Genomic DNA, 16,426 nt, shown 5'->3' on the forward strand with positions numbered 1-16,426 from the left:
TCAATCTCTGCCTTTCTCTGGCAAATTGGCATCATCCAGAGCTTCTTTGCATTTCATTCATTCATCTATTATTTTAGCAAAACTGTATTAAACCAGGCACAGTGCCTCCTTGGGGGGGGGGGGTGCAGGGGGCATGGCCAGCATACCAAGATAAACATGAACAAGACAGTCCCAGGAGCTTCCACTGAGTCAGGGAGACACACAAATAGATGATTTTAATACATTGGACTTGGTGTCATATGATGGTGGTCCCTGATAGAAAGAAACTAAATCAGAGTCTGGTGGGAGGTGGAGAGGTGGAGGAGGTAAGGGAGATGGGGCTGAGGGTGAGGGACACTTCCTGGAGGGTCTCAGAAAAGTCCTCTCCCAGGTCCCGCAATAATAACGAAACCACTAAGGAACTGAGAACTTACTACGTGTCAAGTGCTGTGCTATGGTCTCTTTGTGAATTATCCCATCAGACTCCAGGTAGAATGGATCTACCTCAAGATGTTCACCTGGTAGCCTGGGGAGCTGCTCACTCTCATATCCTTCCCCCCAGGGAGGAAAAGAAAATCCCCGTGGCCTACAGGCCCCGGGAAACAACATAGCAGCTTGGCATCTCCGGAGCCTGCCCAGCTGGCATGGTGGAGGTTGTCCAACCCAGATGACATTTCCCTGCGTTACATTCTGGTTGCTTCTTCTTGCTACAGGGCAGGCTTTTCCGTGGCTGGGGAATGGGTTAGGATGGAAGCTCTATCTTCTGATTCTCCATGGTCCTTGCAGAATATCCCTCCAGCTGACCTCTCTGCCTTCTCCTTAGCCCAGACCTGAGGTGGTGAGCTAAGAAGAAAGGCCACCCCATCTCCTCTTCCTTTTGGACACTTAGAGTTCTGCTTCTATAATTCCAAACATGGACAAACCTCTCCCTTTCCCCCGTCAGCCCACCCACCTGCTTCTCTTTTGCTATTGGTTGAAGAGCTCAGGCCTCTCAGCCAAAAGACTAATGCTGTAGATTCAGTCCCAGCATTGCCTTTCTCTTTGTGTTAGACCTAAGTCAGTCTCGTGATTTGGCTGAGTACAGTTTTCCCATCTGTACAATGGGGTTAATACCCTACTCCACAGGGCTGTCGAGAGGATCTATTGCAATATAAAATTATGAAAAAGAGCTCTCCTGTCCCAAAAGCCTGAAAAAGACTGTTGGGGGATGATTTTTCCTTCTATGGGGGAATCTTCTGGACAGCTGTTCTAGGCAGATCTAGGCGCCAGGTCTGAACTCTTCTTACTAGGTCAGGTGAGAAAACCAGGACCAGATGGCTCAGTGGTGACAAGCCCAGGAATGATCCCTGCTTCACTGTTGGAAACTGTACTTTCTGGCTACTGCATCCTGTGATAATACATGTTGTCAAACAGCCAGCTGTAACCTCTGGGCTTCACTACATCAGCAGTTAGGAGACCCGGCTTCTGGTCTTGCCTCTGACATGAGGACAAAGCTGTAATGTTTGCAAAGTCACAGTCCCCACTCTGGGTCTTAAAGCTCCTGCCAGAGAAGCGAGTGGTGCTAGTGGTTGATACACACAGCACCTCCGGCTCCAATGGGCTGAGGTTTCAGGACCATCATCCTGTGCACACAATATCCACCCTCCACCTCCCAGCTCCAGGGTTAAGCCAGGGCCCAGCAGGAGCAGGATGAGGAAGAGGTCTCTGTTCTTGTCCTCCTGGGCCCAAACTGAAAGATCCTGCTTCCTGCTGCTTAGAGGGCCGGCCTCTCTCCATCGCTACTGGCTCCCTGGGGCCTCTGTTCCCTGACTCTTCTGACCTGAGTCCTCGGGGGGAATGTTCTGTGGCTGGGTTTGTTTCTCAGAAGGTATTTTTTAACCCTTTTTTCTTTCATATTTGCATGAAAAGTACATAGAAACTGACATTTAGTGAGGTCCCCTGGTTTGGGGTCCCGTTCAACCCAGATGTTCTCAAAAGTAGCCTGAGGTGCACAGATAGGCCAGCCTGACACCCACAGACTGGAAAGCCCCAGAGGGTAGCTGACTCCTGGAAGGCTCAGAAGCTCTGCCTTTGGGTCTCCACCCTGAGAATTCCTACTGCTAGGAGGCCTCCATTTTGGGATTGAACCCCAAACCCACCACCTGAGTCTCTGCCTCTCCTTCCGGGCCTTTGTCTCCGGAGAGGCCTCTCAGGAGGTCTTGGAACCTCATTCCTTCTTCCCAACCCAAAGCCCAAGAGTGCTCCTCCCCACCTCCTCCCAACAGGCTGCCAGGAACCAGCAGCCCCTCCCTGCCGGCACACCCTCTCTTTCTTATCGCCAACCAACATCACCCATTTATTCCACCCCTCACTCCACCAGAGCGTCTGCTGGGTTACCCAACCCCCCCTGGGTCAAGTCTGTGTCGGATGGCTTGAGTCATTACCCTCATCTCCTCCCAACCCTCCCAGGTCTCCAGGCTCGGTCTGGTTTAGCAGGCTGGGAGGGAGGGCTCCTTGCCTTCCGTGTACCTAGCCTTGAAGACCCCACAGGCCTCCTGGACCAGGATTTTCCTGATAGTCAGCCTAACTCTGTCTTCCCTGGAATAATACATGGGGGCCCTCCTCTCTCCTCAGCACTATAGACCCCCCCAATCACCAACCAGACCACCCAGCAGGTCATGTGCGTGTGCTTGCTGCCCATCTCTCCACCCCAGCTCCCGCTCTGACTACTCATGGAAGCTTGCATGCAGCAGCTAACCTCACTGGGCCTCAGATGACACATCTGTAAAATGGGGATAATAATACCTCTCCTGCCTCCGGCAGGACACTGAGCCAGGTGATTTCCCAAGGTCCCTTCCAGTTCTCTGGGATCTGCCCATTCTCAGCTCCTGCTCACCCTTCCTTATAGAATACCTCCTCTGCCACCACTGCAGATTCTTAGTTCACTGTGTCCCTCTTCTACATGCACCAGCTCTCTCCCATCCTCATCCTCCTACCTGTGGGTCTCTGCAGGCTTTCCTGGAACAGTCTCCAAACAAGTCCAGTAAAATCCCTGAAACCAGGCCTCCAGACAACAGCCCCCCCCCACCACCCCACCACCGAGGTTCAGCTCACCATTTCCCTCCACACTCCCCCACATTGTCCAGGGAAACCCAGTGTTAGAGAGCAAAGCCCAGTTTCCCCCTAGGGACAGAATACAGGCCCTGCCCTCTGTTCACACAGCCTTCTGGAGCGGGCAGTGGGCCCTCAGCAGTCCCTTCCGCGTGCAGCCAAGGTTGCCTGGCTCCTGTCTTTGTGCGCCCTACACACACATGCCCACAGCAGCCCTACTCAGTTCTCCCACAAGCACAGTCTCTCCTGCCTTCCCTCCCCCTCTCCAGTTCTCTTTCTGCACCATGCTTCTAGAACACACCCTCCCAACCCACCAATCCTACACATACCACTGCGCTTTACAAGCATCAGCTCCAGAATTTCCCAGTTCTCCACTTGCTTATCCACCCCACCCCTCCAACTCCTCCACCCCCAAAGGGTGGGACCCTGTCTGCACACAAGACAAAGATGCCTCAGCTTCTCCCAGCCTGCCTTGGTAGGTAGGGTCTTCAAGGCTCCTCCCTAAGCCCTTCACCTCCCTTTCCCTGTGAGGAAAAGCAGCCGAGGCCCCCACCAGCTCAGGCACCCCTCACCAGCATCTGGTGAGAGGACAAGAAGAAGCAAGAACTGTAGGTTCTTTTCCCCAAAGACTCCTAGATTTTGTACCAAAATGCAGGGTGTGCTCCTGTTTGCATTTTTTTTTTTTGTTTCCTTTCTGAAAATAACCATGAAACTATCATTTCCTCCCACTGCCTTTTCCCTATCTTATTTGGATTAGCAGAGTTGCTGGGAGAGGTGGTTTGGAGCCACTGACAGCCTCCTTCTCTGGCCTGGGTCCGGAGAACTCCGGTGGCTTTCAAGCAGGTGCTGCCACATGAGTACTGGGTCCCACGGGGTGGAAGAGAGGAACACAGGTGCTGGACACGGTGTGTCAAGGTGACACCCCTCCCCCCACACACAATCAGAGACTTCTGGGACACCAGATTTCTGCACAGCCTTGTCCTAAAGTGGGCAAATATTGGTAACAACTCTGCCTTGGTTGTCCCTCAGCTGTAGCCTCTGGGTATTGGTGAGAGACCAGCAGCTCAGCCCCCTCCCATGGCTGACAGGAGGGGAAGTGGCACTGGTTGCAGACTCTCAAAGTGAGGTGGGGATCAACACAGAGGAATCTGTACTTAACACAAGAAGGAAAATTGGGGTGCCTGCGGAGGGGTATATTTCTCTTTTTCCTTTTTGTGTTCATCTAATACCTCCGCCCATTCTGGGCACTCATGCTTGTCCACCCAAAAGCAATTGTCTACAGATGCCAGATCCAGCATTTGGGGTGGTGGATCAGAGAGGTCCCCCGAGGGAAACTGCTGCTCACTTCACCCAAGTGCCTCAGGGTCTAGCCCACTGAACCCCATGACTTGCTTGAGAAACTGGGTTCTCCCCACGTCTCCCGGCCCTCGCGGTGGAGGTTCTGGCCAGTAGTTCTCAAACCTTCTCAGAGAGGTCCAGAGACAGCACACTTTGGCAGAGGGGAGGGCAGTTAGAAATGGCAGGGCGAGAAGCTGTGCCTGCTTGGCCTGACCGTGCTTTCCTAAGGCACTCACCCCACGTCTATGGCCCCAGCGATAGATTTGTCTCTGAAGCCTGCAGCTGCCTGCAATGGTCTGGTGGGAAAGACCCTGAGGGAGGTCACTGGGGCCCAGGAAGTTGAAGCCCCGAGCAAAGCGAGGGGTAGCTGAGGCCTGGATGGTGTCCAGACCCTGCCCCACTTCACTTTTGCTTGGCCTCTCCCCTACTCCAATCCCTCCAATGCGTACCTTCTTTGGGGATTCTTTCCTGATCAGGCCAGAGGTACAGTGGGCCACGACTGGATGGGACAGCTGTCCTGGCCTCAGTGGCATCACTGGTTCTTCCTATACAACAGGGAGACCCTTTCTACATGCCCCTCCTGCTGGGTGCCACCTTCTCAAGGTGACCAGGTTTACCCTCAGGGTGGCTGGAGCCTTGACATGAACCCCTCCCCCACCTCCACTGTCCTTCCAAGCACATCCACCCCACGCACTCCCTCACTCCAGCCCCTTCCTCCCCAGCAGGACCCTTCTCCTCGGCTACTCCCTGTGCCAGGCTGAGCTGCTGGGCTATTTGGGGCTCTGGCCAGCCCTGTGGTGTAATCAGTGCCCAGGGATAATTGCCACCTGCCCTGCCGGTGTCTGGGGGCTGTCTCGGCCACAGCAGCAGGGGGCAGACACGGAGCAGCCAGGCCTGGAACGAGGTCAGGCTAGGGCAGTCCTCCCACTCCCTAGATTCGCTTCTCACCACGCGTGGGACCTGCGAGGATTCCCTAGGAAAGCCATGCTCTCCTTGGGGCTGTGTTCACCTGGGTGACCCTATGGCTTCAGCTGAGGGTCGATGGCTATCCCAGCCAGGACGAAAGTCCTGAGCCTACTCTATCACCCACAATCAGCTCAAAACCTGACCTCCCATATAGCTCTCTGATAGTAGTGGCTGCCCTCCTGGCTGCAAGCTGACCTCTGGGGAGTGCTGTGCCTGGAACAGGGGCTTTGCAGCTACAAGGACTTTCATCACAGGCTTTCCTGGGGTCAAGATCACCAAGCCTCATTGTCGTCCTTCAGGGAAGCAGCAAGTGTGGTGAGATGCCATGTGAGAGTGAGTCTTCCACAAACGCCAGCTCCCTCTAGCATGTATGCCCCTTTTTGCTACTTTCTTTTCTACTCCAAGGTAGTTTAGACAGCCTGGGTTTAAATGCCTGTCGTTCTTACTTGGCCAACTCTATGACCTTGGACAATAGGTTCAGCCTCGGTTTCCCCATCTATAAAAAGGAAATGATCAGAGGAGCTGCCTCATAATGTTATTGTGAAGAATATATTATCTAATACATGTAAAATGCCGATAAGACTCTGCAGGGGTAGTTATTATTATAGGGAACTGCAAAGGGCAGAGAAGGTGGGGTGGGGAGCCCCCAAAACCTGCCCCAGGACGCTCAGGAGAGCGAAGTCTGAGGAGACACTCCAGGACTAATGGGACAAACCACAATGAGCAACCTCAGCACCTGGATATCCTCTATGGCCGTGGGAACTAAGGGTGACTTCTCCTAGGCTGCTCCCTCTGGGAGGGAGCCCCCATTTGCCCTAAGCTTTTTTCCACCCCCCTTTGCCATGTAAACTTTTTGAAGTCAGAGAACAGAATACACACCTGTAAATATTTTATTTTTAAAAGAGGCCCAGCAACAACAAAATCAAGCTGAAGCATTTTGATCTTGGGAGATATAAAAATAACATTGTTTCTTTTTCTTTCCTGTTATAGTCCAAAGGTTATTTGTCCTAATCCTTGGGATTCTTCAGACACTTATCCACCAGTGGCCTACCAGTTGAAGGCCGGGATGGAGCAACACTGTGGGGGAAATGGGCTGAAGGGCTGGGCCGAAAGAACAGGATTCACAGGGTTGGCCTGTCCCTGAGGCAGCCCAGCTCCATCCCTCCCTGCTTTAGTGCCGCCTTCCCCAAAAAGGCACAGAGCTCCCACCTCTGGCACCCTGGCCAACAGGCCAGACCGGGAGAGTGCCCTAGCTCTCCTGCCCCACCAACACCATGCATGGCAGGAGGAAAGGTCACTTTGGGTAGACAGGTATGTCCAAAGTACCAGATACTGCCCCCTTGGGGATGGAAAGGAAGGAGAAGGCTGCAGTGTGGGGCATGGAAAGTGAGTGCGTCCCTGCAGGAACTTCTCAACCCCAGTCCGCCCTGAGGCCCCAGCCCAAGGCAGCAGTTCTCAGGCACCACCACCACCAACCCCCACAGCCTGGGCACCAGCCCCACATGACAGCCATCATGGCCTCCATGTGCTCCTCCTCATCCTTTTCAGCCACCAGGGCCCCACCTCAGGAGTCACATCTTCAGTGACTTCCTCTGATTTCTCCTTCCCCAGGTGTACCCTGAAGGAACAGGCCCCGTAGAAACAACTCAGAGCCCAGGAGCAGTGGGCTCAGCGCTCTTACTGCCAGTTCTCTTTCCAGTGGATGTCTCCTCCTGGGAGTCGAGCTGTCAGGAGGCTATCCAGCCTTGACTGAGCAGCTCTGGTGGATGCCTGGGACACATGTCCTCCAGAGGGGATTGTTTTCCCTCCTGACTGCACTCTCTGTCACTCGCATCCCCTCCCTGGCTTCTGTGAGCTAATCAGGGAGAAGGAGGGGGAGGAGAAGGGTGCTGCTCGCCTTCCCCGTTATCTGCAGCAATCCACGGTGACTAATGCTCCCAGTTGGTAAAAAGGCAGTGTAATCAAAACATTTTTTTTTTTTTAGTCCTTAAAGTTAGTCATTCTCCCAGAGTGGAGGAAAAAAAAGCCTACAGCAGACACCATGAAATGCAAGCTGAGAGGTTCATGCTGCCGGTGGAAGGGAAGCATTGGCCAGGGCAGCTCCCTATGGGTCGGAGGCTCAAGCCCTCCTCCTTGAATCCTTGGCTGCCCTTTTTACACACCTTCATGGGTTCTTGCTTTCCTCCACACCTGGGCTGTCTGATCCCCGAAGGACTTGGCATGTCAAGTGGGGGATCTGCCCTTTCCTTTCACCCTGCCAGGTGCTGCCACCTGCTGGTTCTGGGTTCTCCAAACTGAAGGAAGCATGTAAAAGTTCTCAGGACGAGGCCAGCCATCAGATTCCTTGTTGGGTGCCTGGTCATGTGCTGGCCTGCCCTCCACCCCCGACCTGGCCATTCAGTGCTGTGCTTCCCCTGGCTCCATCTGTCTGCTGGCTTTTGACCCCGCTTGGCTCTCACATAACTATAAATTGTCAGGAACCTCAGGAAACATCAACGAGAGGTGGTAGGTATACCACAGTGGTGAAACGCATGAGGATCAGGGCCAGGTTGCACAGATTGGAATCTCCCTTCCACCACTTAGTGGCTGTGTTTCAGTTCCTCCACGCTGATAATAATAGTACCTGCCTCATAGGATTGTTGTAAAGATTAAATGTGAACGGCTTAGAATAGTGCCTGGCACATCGTGAGTGCTCAGTTATTAACTTGTAATAAAAATAACAAAATACTAAAGTAAAATGTATACCATCACAGCCCCATTACTCATCCAAGGCAGACATGGCTAATCAATCACAGAACTTTCCCACCGATGGCAGATTCCTCAGAATCCTCAACTCAGCATTCCAGGCAGCCAGTAACAAGCAATCTGAGTGGGCACATGGGACTCTTTATATTACAGTGAAGGAAGATGAGGTGCCGAGGAAGGAAGAGATTCCCTCGAGCTACTTGGAGGCACAACCAGAGTCCAGACAGCTATTCCTGGCCCTGACTGCTGCTTGCCAGCCCAGCTTCCGATTTGCCGCTTTACCCTGACCTTTGAGCCATCCATGTGGGCTTCCTACCACTGGAAAATCTAATGCTGATGTCTTCCATCTTCTCCCACTCTTGCTCCTTTCCCATGTCCTTGGCCTGTGAATGCCTAGGAAACTGTTTTTCTGAGACATCTTGCCAAGCAGGTGCAGGGCAGAGAGAAGTGTAGAATGAAAACACATTGAAACCTGAGAATCTAGGTCTTCATTTGTGTTGTGGGAGCCTCCCTGAGGCACAGGCCTTCAGGGCTGCAAGGGAGCTCAGCCCATCGATTTGGCCCCTTCACATGCAGTCCCTTCAGTCTCAGCCCTCATGCTCTAATGAAGCCCCTAATGGCTCAGGTCCAGTCCTGGAATCCTTACTTTTAACTGATTAGAGCTGGCATAGAAAGAATCGGAGGGTAAGCCTCTGTGTGGGGATGGCTGCAGGAAGGCCCATATGACGAGCCCAGACATGAGGACAGTGGGGAGCATCTGCTTACCAAACTCGGAGTGGAAAGCTCCAAGGAGAAGTCAGGGATCTGGTGGCAGAGCTGGTTCTTTGGCTGCTTTCCCTGTGGTCAACAGCTTTGTGCCCTGAAGTAGCTCTTAGCCACCTGAAAACTCTTTAACTGAGGATCACACTTTTGGGGAGGAAGCAGTATTCACCAGGCCCGAAACCAGGAGAATCCACCTCTACCCAAAGCTCTTCCACTCTCAGCTTCCACTTAGGAACTGCATTTGCTCCTTTTCTACCCCTACCCGGAAGGGGCAGGATCAACCTGTATGGTGCTGTCCTCTGGTTCTGAAAAAAGAAAGACATAGCTTCCAGCCCTGGGTCTGCACACCCTGCAGTTGAGTTTTCCACAACAGTGGGAGGTGTGTTGTGCTTCCTTGTGTTCAGCTCCCCAGCATAAATGCTACATGGGATGTTGTGTTCATGGAAGGAAAATGTGGGTCCACAGGACAGCAGGATACCTGACCATCATCCATCCTCAACCCAGTACACCTCAAGTAAGCAAATGAGTCCCAGATAAGGAGACAGAGCTCAGCTCAGAGCAGGCACTTTCCAGACACACTCTTGGGAGGCCAGCATTCTTCCCAGTACCTCAAAGGTCCTGCTGGCTACATTAAAGATTCAGGGTTGGAGGTAAGCAGCACAGCCGCAGTGGGCCTCAGGCTAAATCCTTCCCTCCCAGAAGGTTTATGTTTGGCTTCATCCCCAGACATACTGACCTCAATCGGCTCTCTCAGCTTGCCTCTCTTTTTAGGCCCACCCTGCATGCTTCCCCATTCCCCTATTTCTCAAGGGCCTCTGGAGTCAACAAGACTGTAAACTTAGAACATCAAAACGTTGGCAACTTTGGCGATGGTATCCAACAACTCATCCTTTAGATAATGGGACCAAGACCCAGAGAGGGATGTGACTTGTCTTGGGTCAGTTGTGGGATCAAAGATGGAACTAGAGCCCAGGACCCCTCTAGACTCTTAGTCTAGAACTCATCATTCTTACCTTGTGGGATATGTCTGCCAAATCCTGAAACAGACTTCCTCTGGGATGTGGCGGCTGCCTAGGCTAATACTTTTGGAAATGCTTTAGTACTGTGGAGCAGTAACCAAGGGAGACAGAGTATGGAAAAAGGAAGACGCAGGTGGGGAAGCCCTCCACAAATGCTACAGAGCCGGGAGGTTCATAAAAACACAGCACCCATCCCTTTTCCATCCATCACACTGTGTGCAAAGCATCAAGGACTGTCCTCCCCTTTGCTCGAAATCTCGGCCCCTGCTGCCCTTCACCCTCTTTATCTTTACTCTTCAAGGCTGCTCTCGTGCTCATTGTGGCCTGTTTGCTGAGGAATGACATGGTGATGAGCTGATCTGTGCGATACGTTTGGAGGCCCACCCTCTATTGGAAAAACTTCAGTGAGTCAAACTCGGTAGAAAACACACATGAGAGACTACCTCCTGTGGATGGTCCTCGGAGCTCCCCTAATGCTCTTGGCCAAGCCCCCTCCCCTGCCCTGGGAGGTCAGAACAAATTATAACCCTCCTCTGCTCTAGTTCATTGGCTTCGCGACTCTCCAAGCAGCCCCTAAAACCCTTCAGTCCATCTGAAGGAGGAGAATTCCTGGAGAGAGGACCCCTGGAGGCCCAGTAGTTACCCGCACAAACCCCATCGCCTGCTCCTCTCTGGTCTAAGGCAGCGAGTTTCCTGGGGGTGCGGAGGCCAACAGGAACCAGAACCCTAGGAAGCTGTGGACGGACCAAGGCTCTGAATTCTGACTTGGTAAGACCCGAGGCAAGGGAGCTGCTTGCCTGGAGCCCAGTCCCCTTCTCGGCCAAGGTAAGTTCCCTCTGCCTGGACCCTCCCCCGCGCTCACCTGATTCACCTGGCTGGCGTGACTCACCTTCACATTCACCTTGGTTCACACAGTGTCCTCCCGGAAGCCCTCAATGAAACCCCGCGCGCAGCTCCCAGGGGCCCCTTGCAGGCTGCCACGGCCCCTGTCCTTTCCCGTCATCTGTCATCACTTAGCTGCCTGTTTACGTCGCCCTCCAGGTCAGTAAGTCTGGGAGGGCCTAAGGGCAGGATGCCTGCTTCTTTTGTCCGGTTGTATCCCTGCGGTTGGCACCGTGCCTGGCACATTGGAGGAGCTCGAATAGTGTTGGTCACAGGAACGAGCAGAAAGAATGGGACCACTCCCATCATTTGGGCTCTGCGGACGCGAGCGCTTTGTCCCCGTGTGTGCAGTAAATCCACAGCACAAGCCAACCTGGAAAGCACTTAGTCTATTTATTATATTCAGAGCCAGCCCTGGGCCATCTTGGAGGAAAAGGATCCCTGTATTTGTGACAGGTGACGCCTGTGCAGGGTATAAAATGTAAGAGAGACAGAAGAGCATACGGGGACTGTAAGGACCCCTCAGCCTCCCTCCCCGTTGTCTCCTTCCCCCCTGGACAATTACGGCTACTGTCTGCGGCTTAAAAACCTCTTTACAGACAGAAAAGCCAGGCAATCACCCGCTGAAGCGACACGTGTAGTCCGCGGAAGACCTTTTACAAGTTAGTACCGAAAGCCGAAAACGCGCCCAGGGGTCCTCCTGCCCCGCGGGGAGCCCGCGGCGGCGGAAGGGTTAACAGGCCGGGCCGCCCCTTTCCGGCCGCCTCTTCCGGGCAGAGGGGGCGGGGCCCACGTCACTTCCTGGAGACTGGCTGAATCCGGAAGTGATCCCCGAGGACCGAGTTGCGGTGGAGGACCCCAGCGGCGGGGCCGGGTTCGGGACCATGAGCTGGTGAGTGAGGCCCCGGCGGCAGGACCGCTGGAGCCCCAGGCCCGCGATGCGCCTGGCCCTGCGCCCCTCCGAGCCCCCTCGCCCGTGCTGCCCGCCCTGCCCGCACGGACCCTCCGCGCGGGGCTGGGCCCGACTGGCCCCGGTGCGAGGGGCCTTCCCCCGGTGCTCTGCCCGAGTCTCCATCCCTCGGCGAGACTCACCGGGAGGTAGCCCGGGGGTCCCGCGTCCGTCTGTCTCCTGCCTCTTCCTGATTCAAGGCGCCGGTCCCTTTTTCTCCCAGTTGCTTGAAGTGAGGGACTTCCTGGTTCCCTTGTCTTTGAACTACCCGTTGAGCTGCAGTGTCTTCTGTCCTTTCTGTGGCCATCACTCCGCTCCCACCAGCCCCAGAGCTGTGGCCCTCCCTCTGCCGGGCCGGGCCCCCGTTCACTGATCAAAACCCACTTGCTCTCAGATGACTACCCTTTGCACCATTTAACAGTCTTCAGAAGACAAAACACGCTTCTCGTTTGGAAGGGGCCAGAATTGAACACCCACACCCACACGCCCACGATGGGATGGGATTCGTGCTAATTATTTCCAGGGCCATTACCCCACTCACTGCTCTACATCTGAAGTAGGCATAGGTAAGCCTAAACATCGTGGGAACTATCAGGCTTGGAGAAAAGCCAGGGCGGCTTCTTTTCTAATAGAATCACAATTCCAGGGCTACAGAACTCTGATACTTGGCTCTAGTGGACGCTTCCTAATGGTTAATGGTTGATCTGTTGTGTAAGACTCTGTTTGCCCAAAGGACCTTCCCGTCAGGCCCCAGCACCTATATATCCACACACCCAAACCTAAGGGCACCCTGACTGTGCTTGTAGGAGTACATGGACCCCCGGAGGCGTGCAAGATGAATCAACTCCTTTGGAATCCAGGTTCCATTAGTATAGGGAACATGTTTGCCATGCTGTCCTCAGAGCGTAGCCTGTTTCTTTACAGAAATTAAATGCACAATAACTACTTATGGTGAACGAAGGTAGTAGACTATTCTGTGGGAAGTCTTTTACAGGCTCGCATTTGGCCATCAGTGGAGACTAAGCTCTGGCCACAAGCAGCTGATGTCCGTCAGTGTCACGGACAGCTCTCTAATGTAAAATTTAAACCATTTCTGTCCCCTTTCCCCCTGCTTCTTAGAGGAAGATTGATGGACAAATGTCAGACATTGGGCGCCCACACGTGGAGGGAAGCCCCAAGCAATGCCCTAATAAGCCCCAGCAGGAGCTGCTCCTTTCCCCCCACCTTTGCTTCAGGAGGCCGATAGGGGGCTGGGGCCTGAAAAAGCTAACTTTCCCATCTTGTTATAACCTAGTTAGTGATGGGCAAAGTGGCAGTCCTTCCATTCCCTTCCCTAGAGGAATTACTTCGTTAAAGTGTCAGCCTGGGTCCCTGACCTTGTGATGTACATGTCCTCTTGCCTGCAGTGTCTTGAGGATGCAGTTCTCCCCCCTAGTTTTCAAGGTAAAAAGCAGAATGAAAGCACAGGTGCTTCATATTGCTTAGATTCAATCTTAAAAAAATAAATCAATACTTTCTTCACATATCAGGAGAAGAGTAGAGCAGAGACCACTAAAGGGAAAGGCTTCTCTGGGTGATCTGAGGCATGCTTGTTTCCACCTGTTTTGCAGAAAGTTTTGGGGTTTTTTCCTGAAAAACTAGTAGTAGCCTTTGTCCTAAAGACTGTCAGGTTGGAAAGAATTGAAATCGACAACTAGCTGTATAGCAAAAGCTGAGATTTTTTTTTTATCCGGTAGAATTAGTTTTCCAGTACATGCACATCTTGGCACCTCCTCAGACTGAGGGTCACAACGAAAAGGGCAGCTTTGTCCCTCACAGCTGAGATTCCTTTCTCTTCTTCCTTAGAAGGCTTCTACGTCATCTCGTGCGTGGACGCTGACCCCCTCTCCGTGAGAGGGGAACAGCACCGGCGCCTGGGCACACAATTACACTCAGTTCCTGCCTCAATGGCTGGCAAAGGGACCGGGGCGGGGCCCTTCTGATTCACTCCTGGAGTGGTTTTTCTGCTCCCAGAATGAATCCGGCCATTCATCCTAGACTGGAATTCTCAGTGGGGAAAGAGACCAGAGTGACGTCGAGCTATCCTGGGAGGCTGATGGCCAAGGTCAAGTTCACCAAGCACATGGGATATGCCAGCCATCATTGAATAAGGCCTAGGGGCACACAGCCCATGGTTCCAGAGGGTAACCATTGTTCTGGGCTTTCAAAATGTCATAGTGAGAAATGTCCAATATTGATGCCCTTTGTACACTGTGGACTTTGCATGAAGAGTGAGAGGTCTTTGTTCTCTGCTTCCTCTGTGCATGCAGCCCGCCCACCCCCTGTTTGTTTAGTGGGTACCAACCCCCTTCCTGTACCATCTACCCATCCACTCATCCACCCATCCGTCTATCTGCCATTCAGCAAGGTGGCCCAGTGTGTCTGCCAGGAAGAAAGCATCTGAGGTTCACATCTCAGATTACTGATCCACCTGTTGGCTCCAAGCCGTGCTTCTCTCTCTCCCTTCCACTTCCCTGTTTTCCCTCTGTCTTCGTGTGTGTGTGTGTGTGTGTGTGTGTGTGTGTCTGTCTGTCTGTCTTTATTATAGTATAGAAGGAGAATTAAGTAGAATTAAGAATAGTAATATTTTAAAAAATAGTGATGCTAATCTGGCTTACCTATCTTCAGGGATTGTAGCCTTCCCTGGAACCACACACCTTGATGCTTTTAGGTTTCCGTGACAAGGAAAAGGAGTACTGGAGGAAATCTTCCTATACTTAGAGGTCTAGGAGTTTGACTCAGAATGAAGAAATTAGAGTCAGTGCAGACAAGTTTTGGTACTGAGTTTAGGTTCTGTTTCCCTCATTCACAGTGTGGCCTGGTCAAGCATTTAACCTTTCGCACTCTTGGTTTCTCCAACTATAACATCGAATGGATAATCCCAGCTGACACTTGGTTACCCAATTCTGTTGTGAAAAGAATGGAGACTATGCAGATATGACTCTTTTCCGACTCTTCTGGGCTTTTCTATCTCTGTCTGCTAAATATGGGTATTTCTCAGGTCCATCCTTTTTTTTTCTTCCTATTCGCACCCTGTATATCCATCCTCCCCAACATCTTCAGGATAAAGCCCTAACTTTGGACCATGGCTTATAAGTCCCTTCTGGATGTGGCTGTCCCTCTTTACTCCTTTGTCCAAGCCTTTTTTGGTTTCTCGTGCCCCTGCTCCTCTGTGTGTGCGGTTCCCTGTGCCTGAAATGGCTTTACTCCCCACCTCCCCTGTCACCGCCCACCAGGTCAGTGTCTACTCATCCTTCAAGAGTCACAGCAGGCCTCACCTCCTTTCGCTGAGGGTCTTCCCTGAATGGCCCCCCACACCCTGCCAAGCTGAGTTCGTTTCCTAGTGTTGGAACACACTAGTCTGTCTATGAGCTGTTGAAAACAGGGACTATCTCTTGGTCACCACTGTCTTTGTAGCACTCTACCCGACAGTCGGTAAATGTGTATTGAATGTATGAATGAGGACTTTTTCCCAATTTACTGACTTGCCTTAGCTCAGGAAAAATTGGAAGGTAAAAACCCATAAGCTACAAGCCACTTGCTGAAATGAAGAGCCTCTAAGAGTGCTATTGTTAAACGGACTGATGGAAGACGGGGCTCCTGAGACTCTCTAAGGCTGTCTGTGATGGTTCTCTTCCCTCCTCTCTCCCCAGCTACTTTCTCCTCTGCTTCCCCTGTAGGACTTCCCCATTCTCCCAGACATCATGAATGTGCACCCCTCTCCCACGTAAACTCCACGAGGGTCTACAACTTTTTCATCTTTGTGTACACATACTGTCTTGTACATAGCAGGTACCTAATTAGTATTGTGAAATGAAATGAATGGAATCTCGAGAAAGGACGGCAAACTGCCGGGTCAGACAGAACCATCCATTCCATTTCAAACATTTTCTCAGTGGAGTCTCCTTTCCCTCTAGCAGTGCCGTTGCTGTCTGACATTTGTGTAGTGCTTCCAACTTTTCAAATTGCTTTCCCAGCCATTATCTGATTTCAGCTTCACATTTACCCTTGGAAGTATGCAGTTCAGGTCTCATTATCTCCCTTTGACAACTTATCAGAATTCACTCAGACAGTACCTGGCAGAACTGGAACTAAAACCTGCGTCTCCTGAGTGTTCTCTCCGGTTGAGCAGGAACAGTAGCAGGCTGGAAGACCATTCTCAAGCTGGTAGGATCCTAGAGGAAGGTATTTGACTTTGCTAGCGTGTATGGACACTGTCAGGTTGGTAGTGAATCACAGGAAGTTACCAGTTGTCACACACAGGTGATAGAGGGAGTCCTGTGTCCTGCAGACCTGCAGCATCTCAGCTGCTTCCTACTCTGGGGCCTCCCCGCCTGGGGCTGCCTCTCCACTCGCCCCTTGTGTGGCTTTGGACAAGCTCTTCCCCAGCTCTTTCCTCCTTTAGAGCGCGTGGTAATGCCCAGAAGATGGGGGCCCCATGAGGACACTCTGAGATTTCTATATTCCACATTGCTTTGGTCACAAATGTAAAACACCTCACTCTTATTTCAGCTGCTTGTAATGAGGGGGGAAGGGAGTTTTTCCAGATTTTGGAGTACAGTCAAGTATCGAGTTCCACAGCATGTTAGACAAAGGTGTTTTCTTATGTATCACACTCTTTAAGTAAATCTGTTGAGGTAGCTTTAGAGTTGGCCAT

At 52.3% G+C, this 16,426-nt stretch overlaps 1 protein-coding gene across 2 annotated transcripts in view; it reads left to right on the plus strand.

Moving 5' to 3' along the window:
• The first annotated feature begins 10,707 nt into the window (after positions 1-10,707).
• BIN3 (bridging integrator 3) overlaps positions 10,708-16,426 on the plus strand; it is a 39,369-nt gene continuing 33,650 nt past the window's right edge. The window contains exon 1 of one of the 2 annotated variants that reach the window (XM_081077791.1): positions 10,708-10,724. Coding sequence is in view for 1 of the 2 variants with exons in the window: in XM_081077790.1 (XP_080933916.1) it covers positions 11,666-11,673 (8 nt within the window). In the remaining variant the exon portion in view is untranslated. Of the gene's footprint in view, positions 10,725-11,092; positions 11,674-16,426 lie in introns of those variants that run through there. The other variant, XM_081077790.1, reaches the window with a different exon arrangement.

This window comes from Rhinolophus hipposideros (assembly GCF_964194185.1).
Source record: "Rhinolophus hipposideros genome assembly, chromosome: 16".
In the NCBI taxonomy this organism is placed as follows: domain Eukaryota; kingdom Metazoa; phylum Chordata; class Mammalia; order Chiroptera; family Rhinolophidae; genus Rhinolophus; species Rhinolophus hipposideros.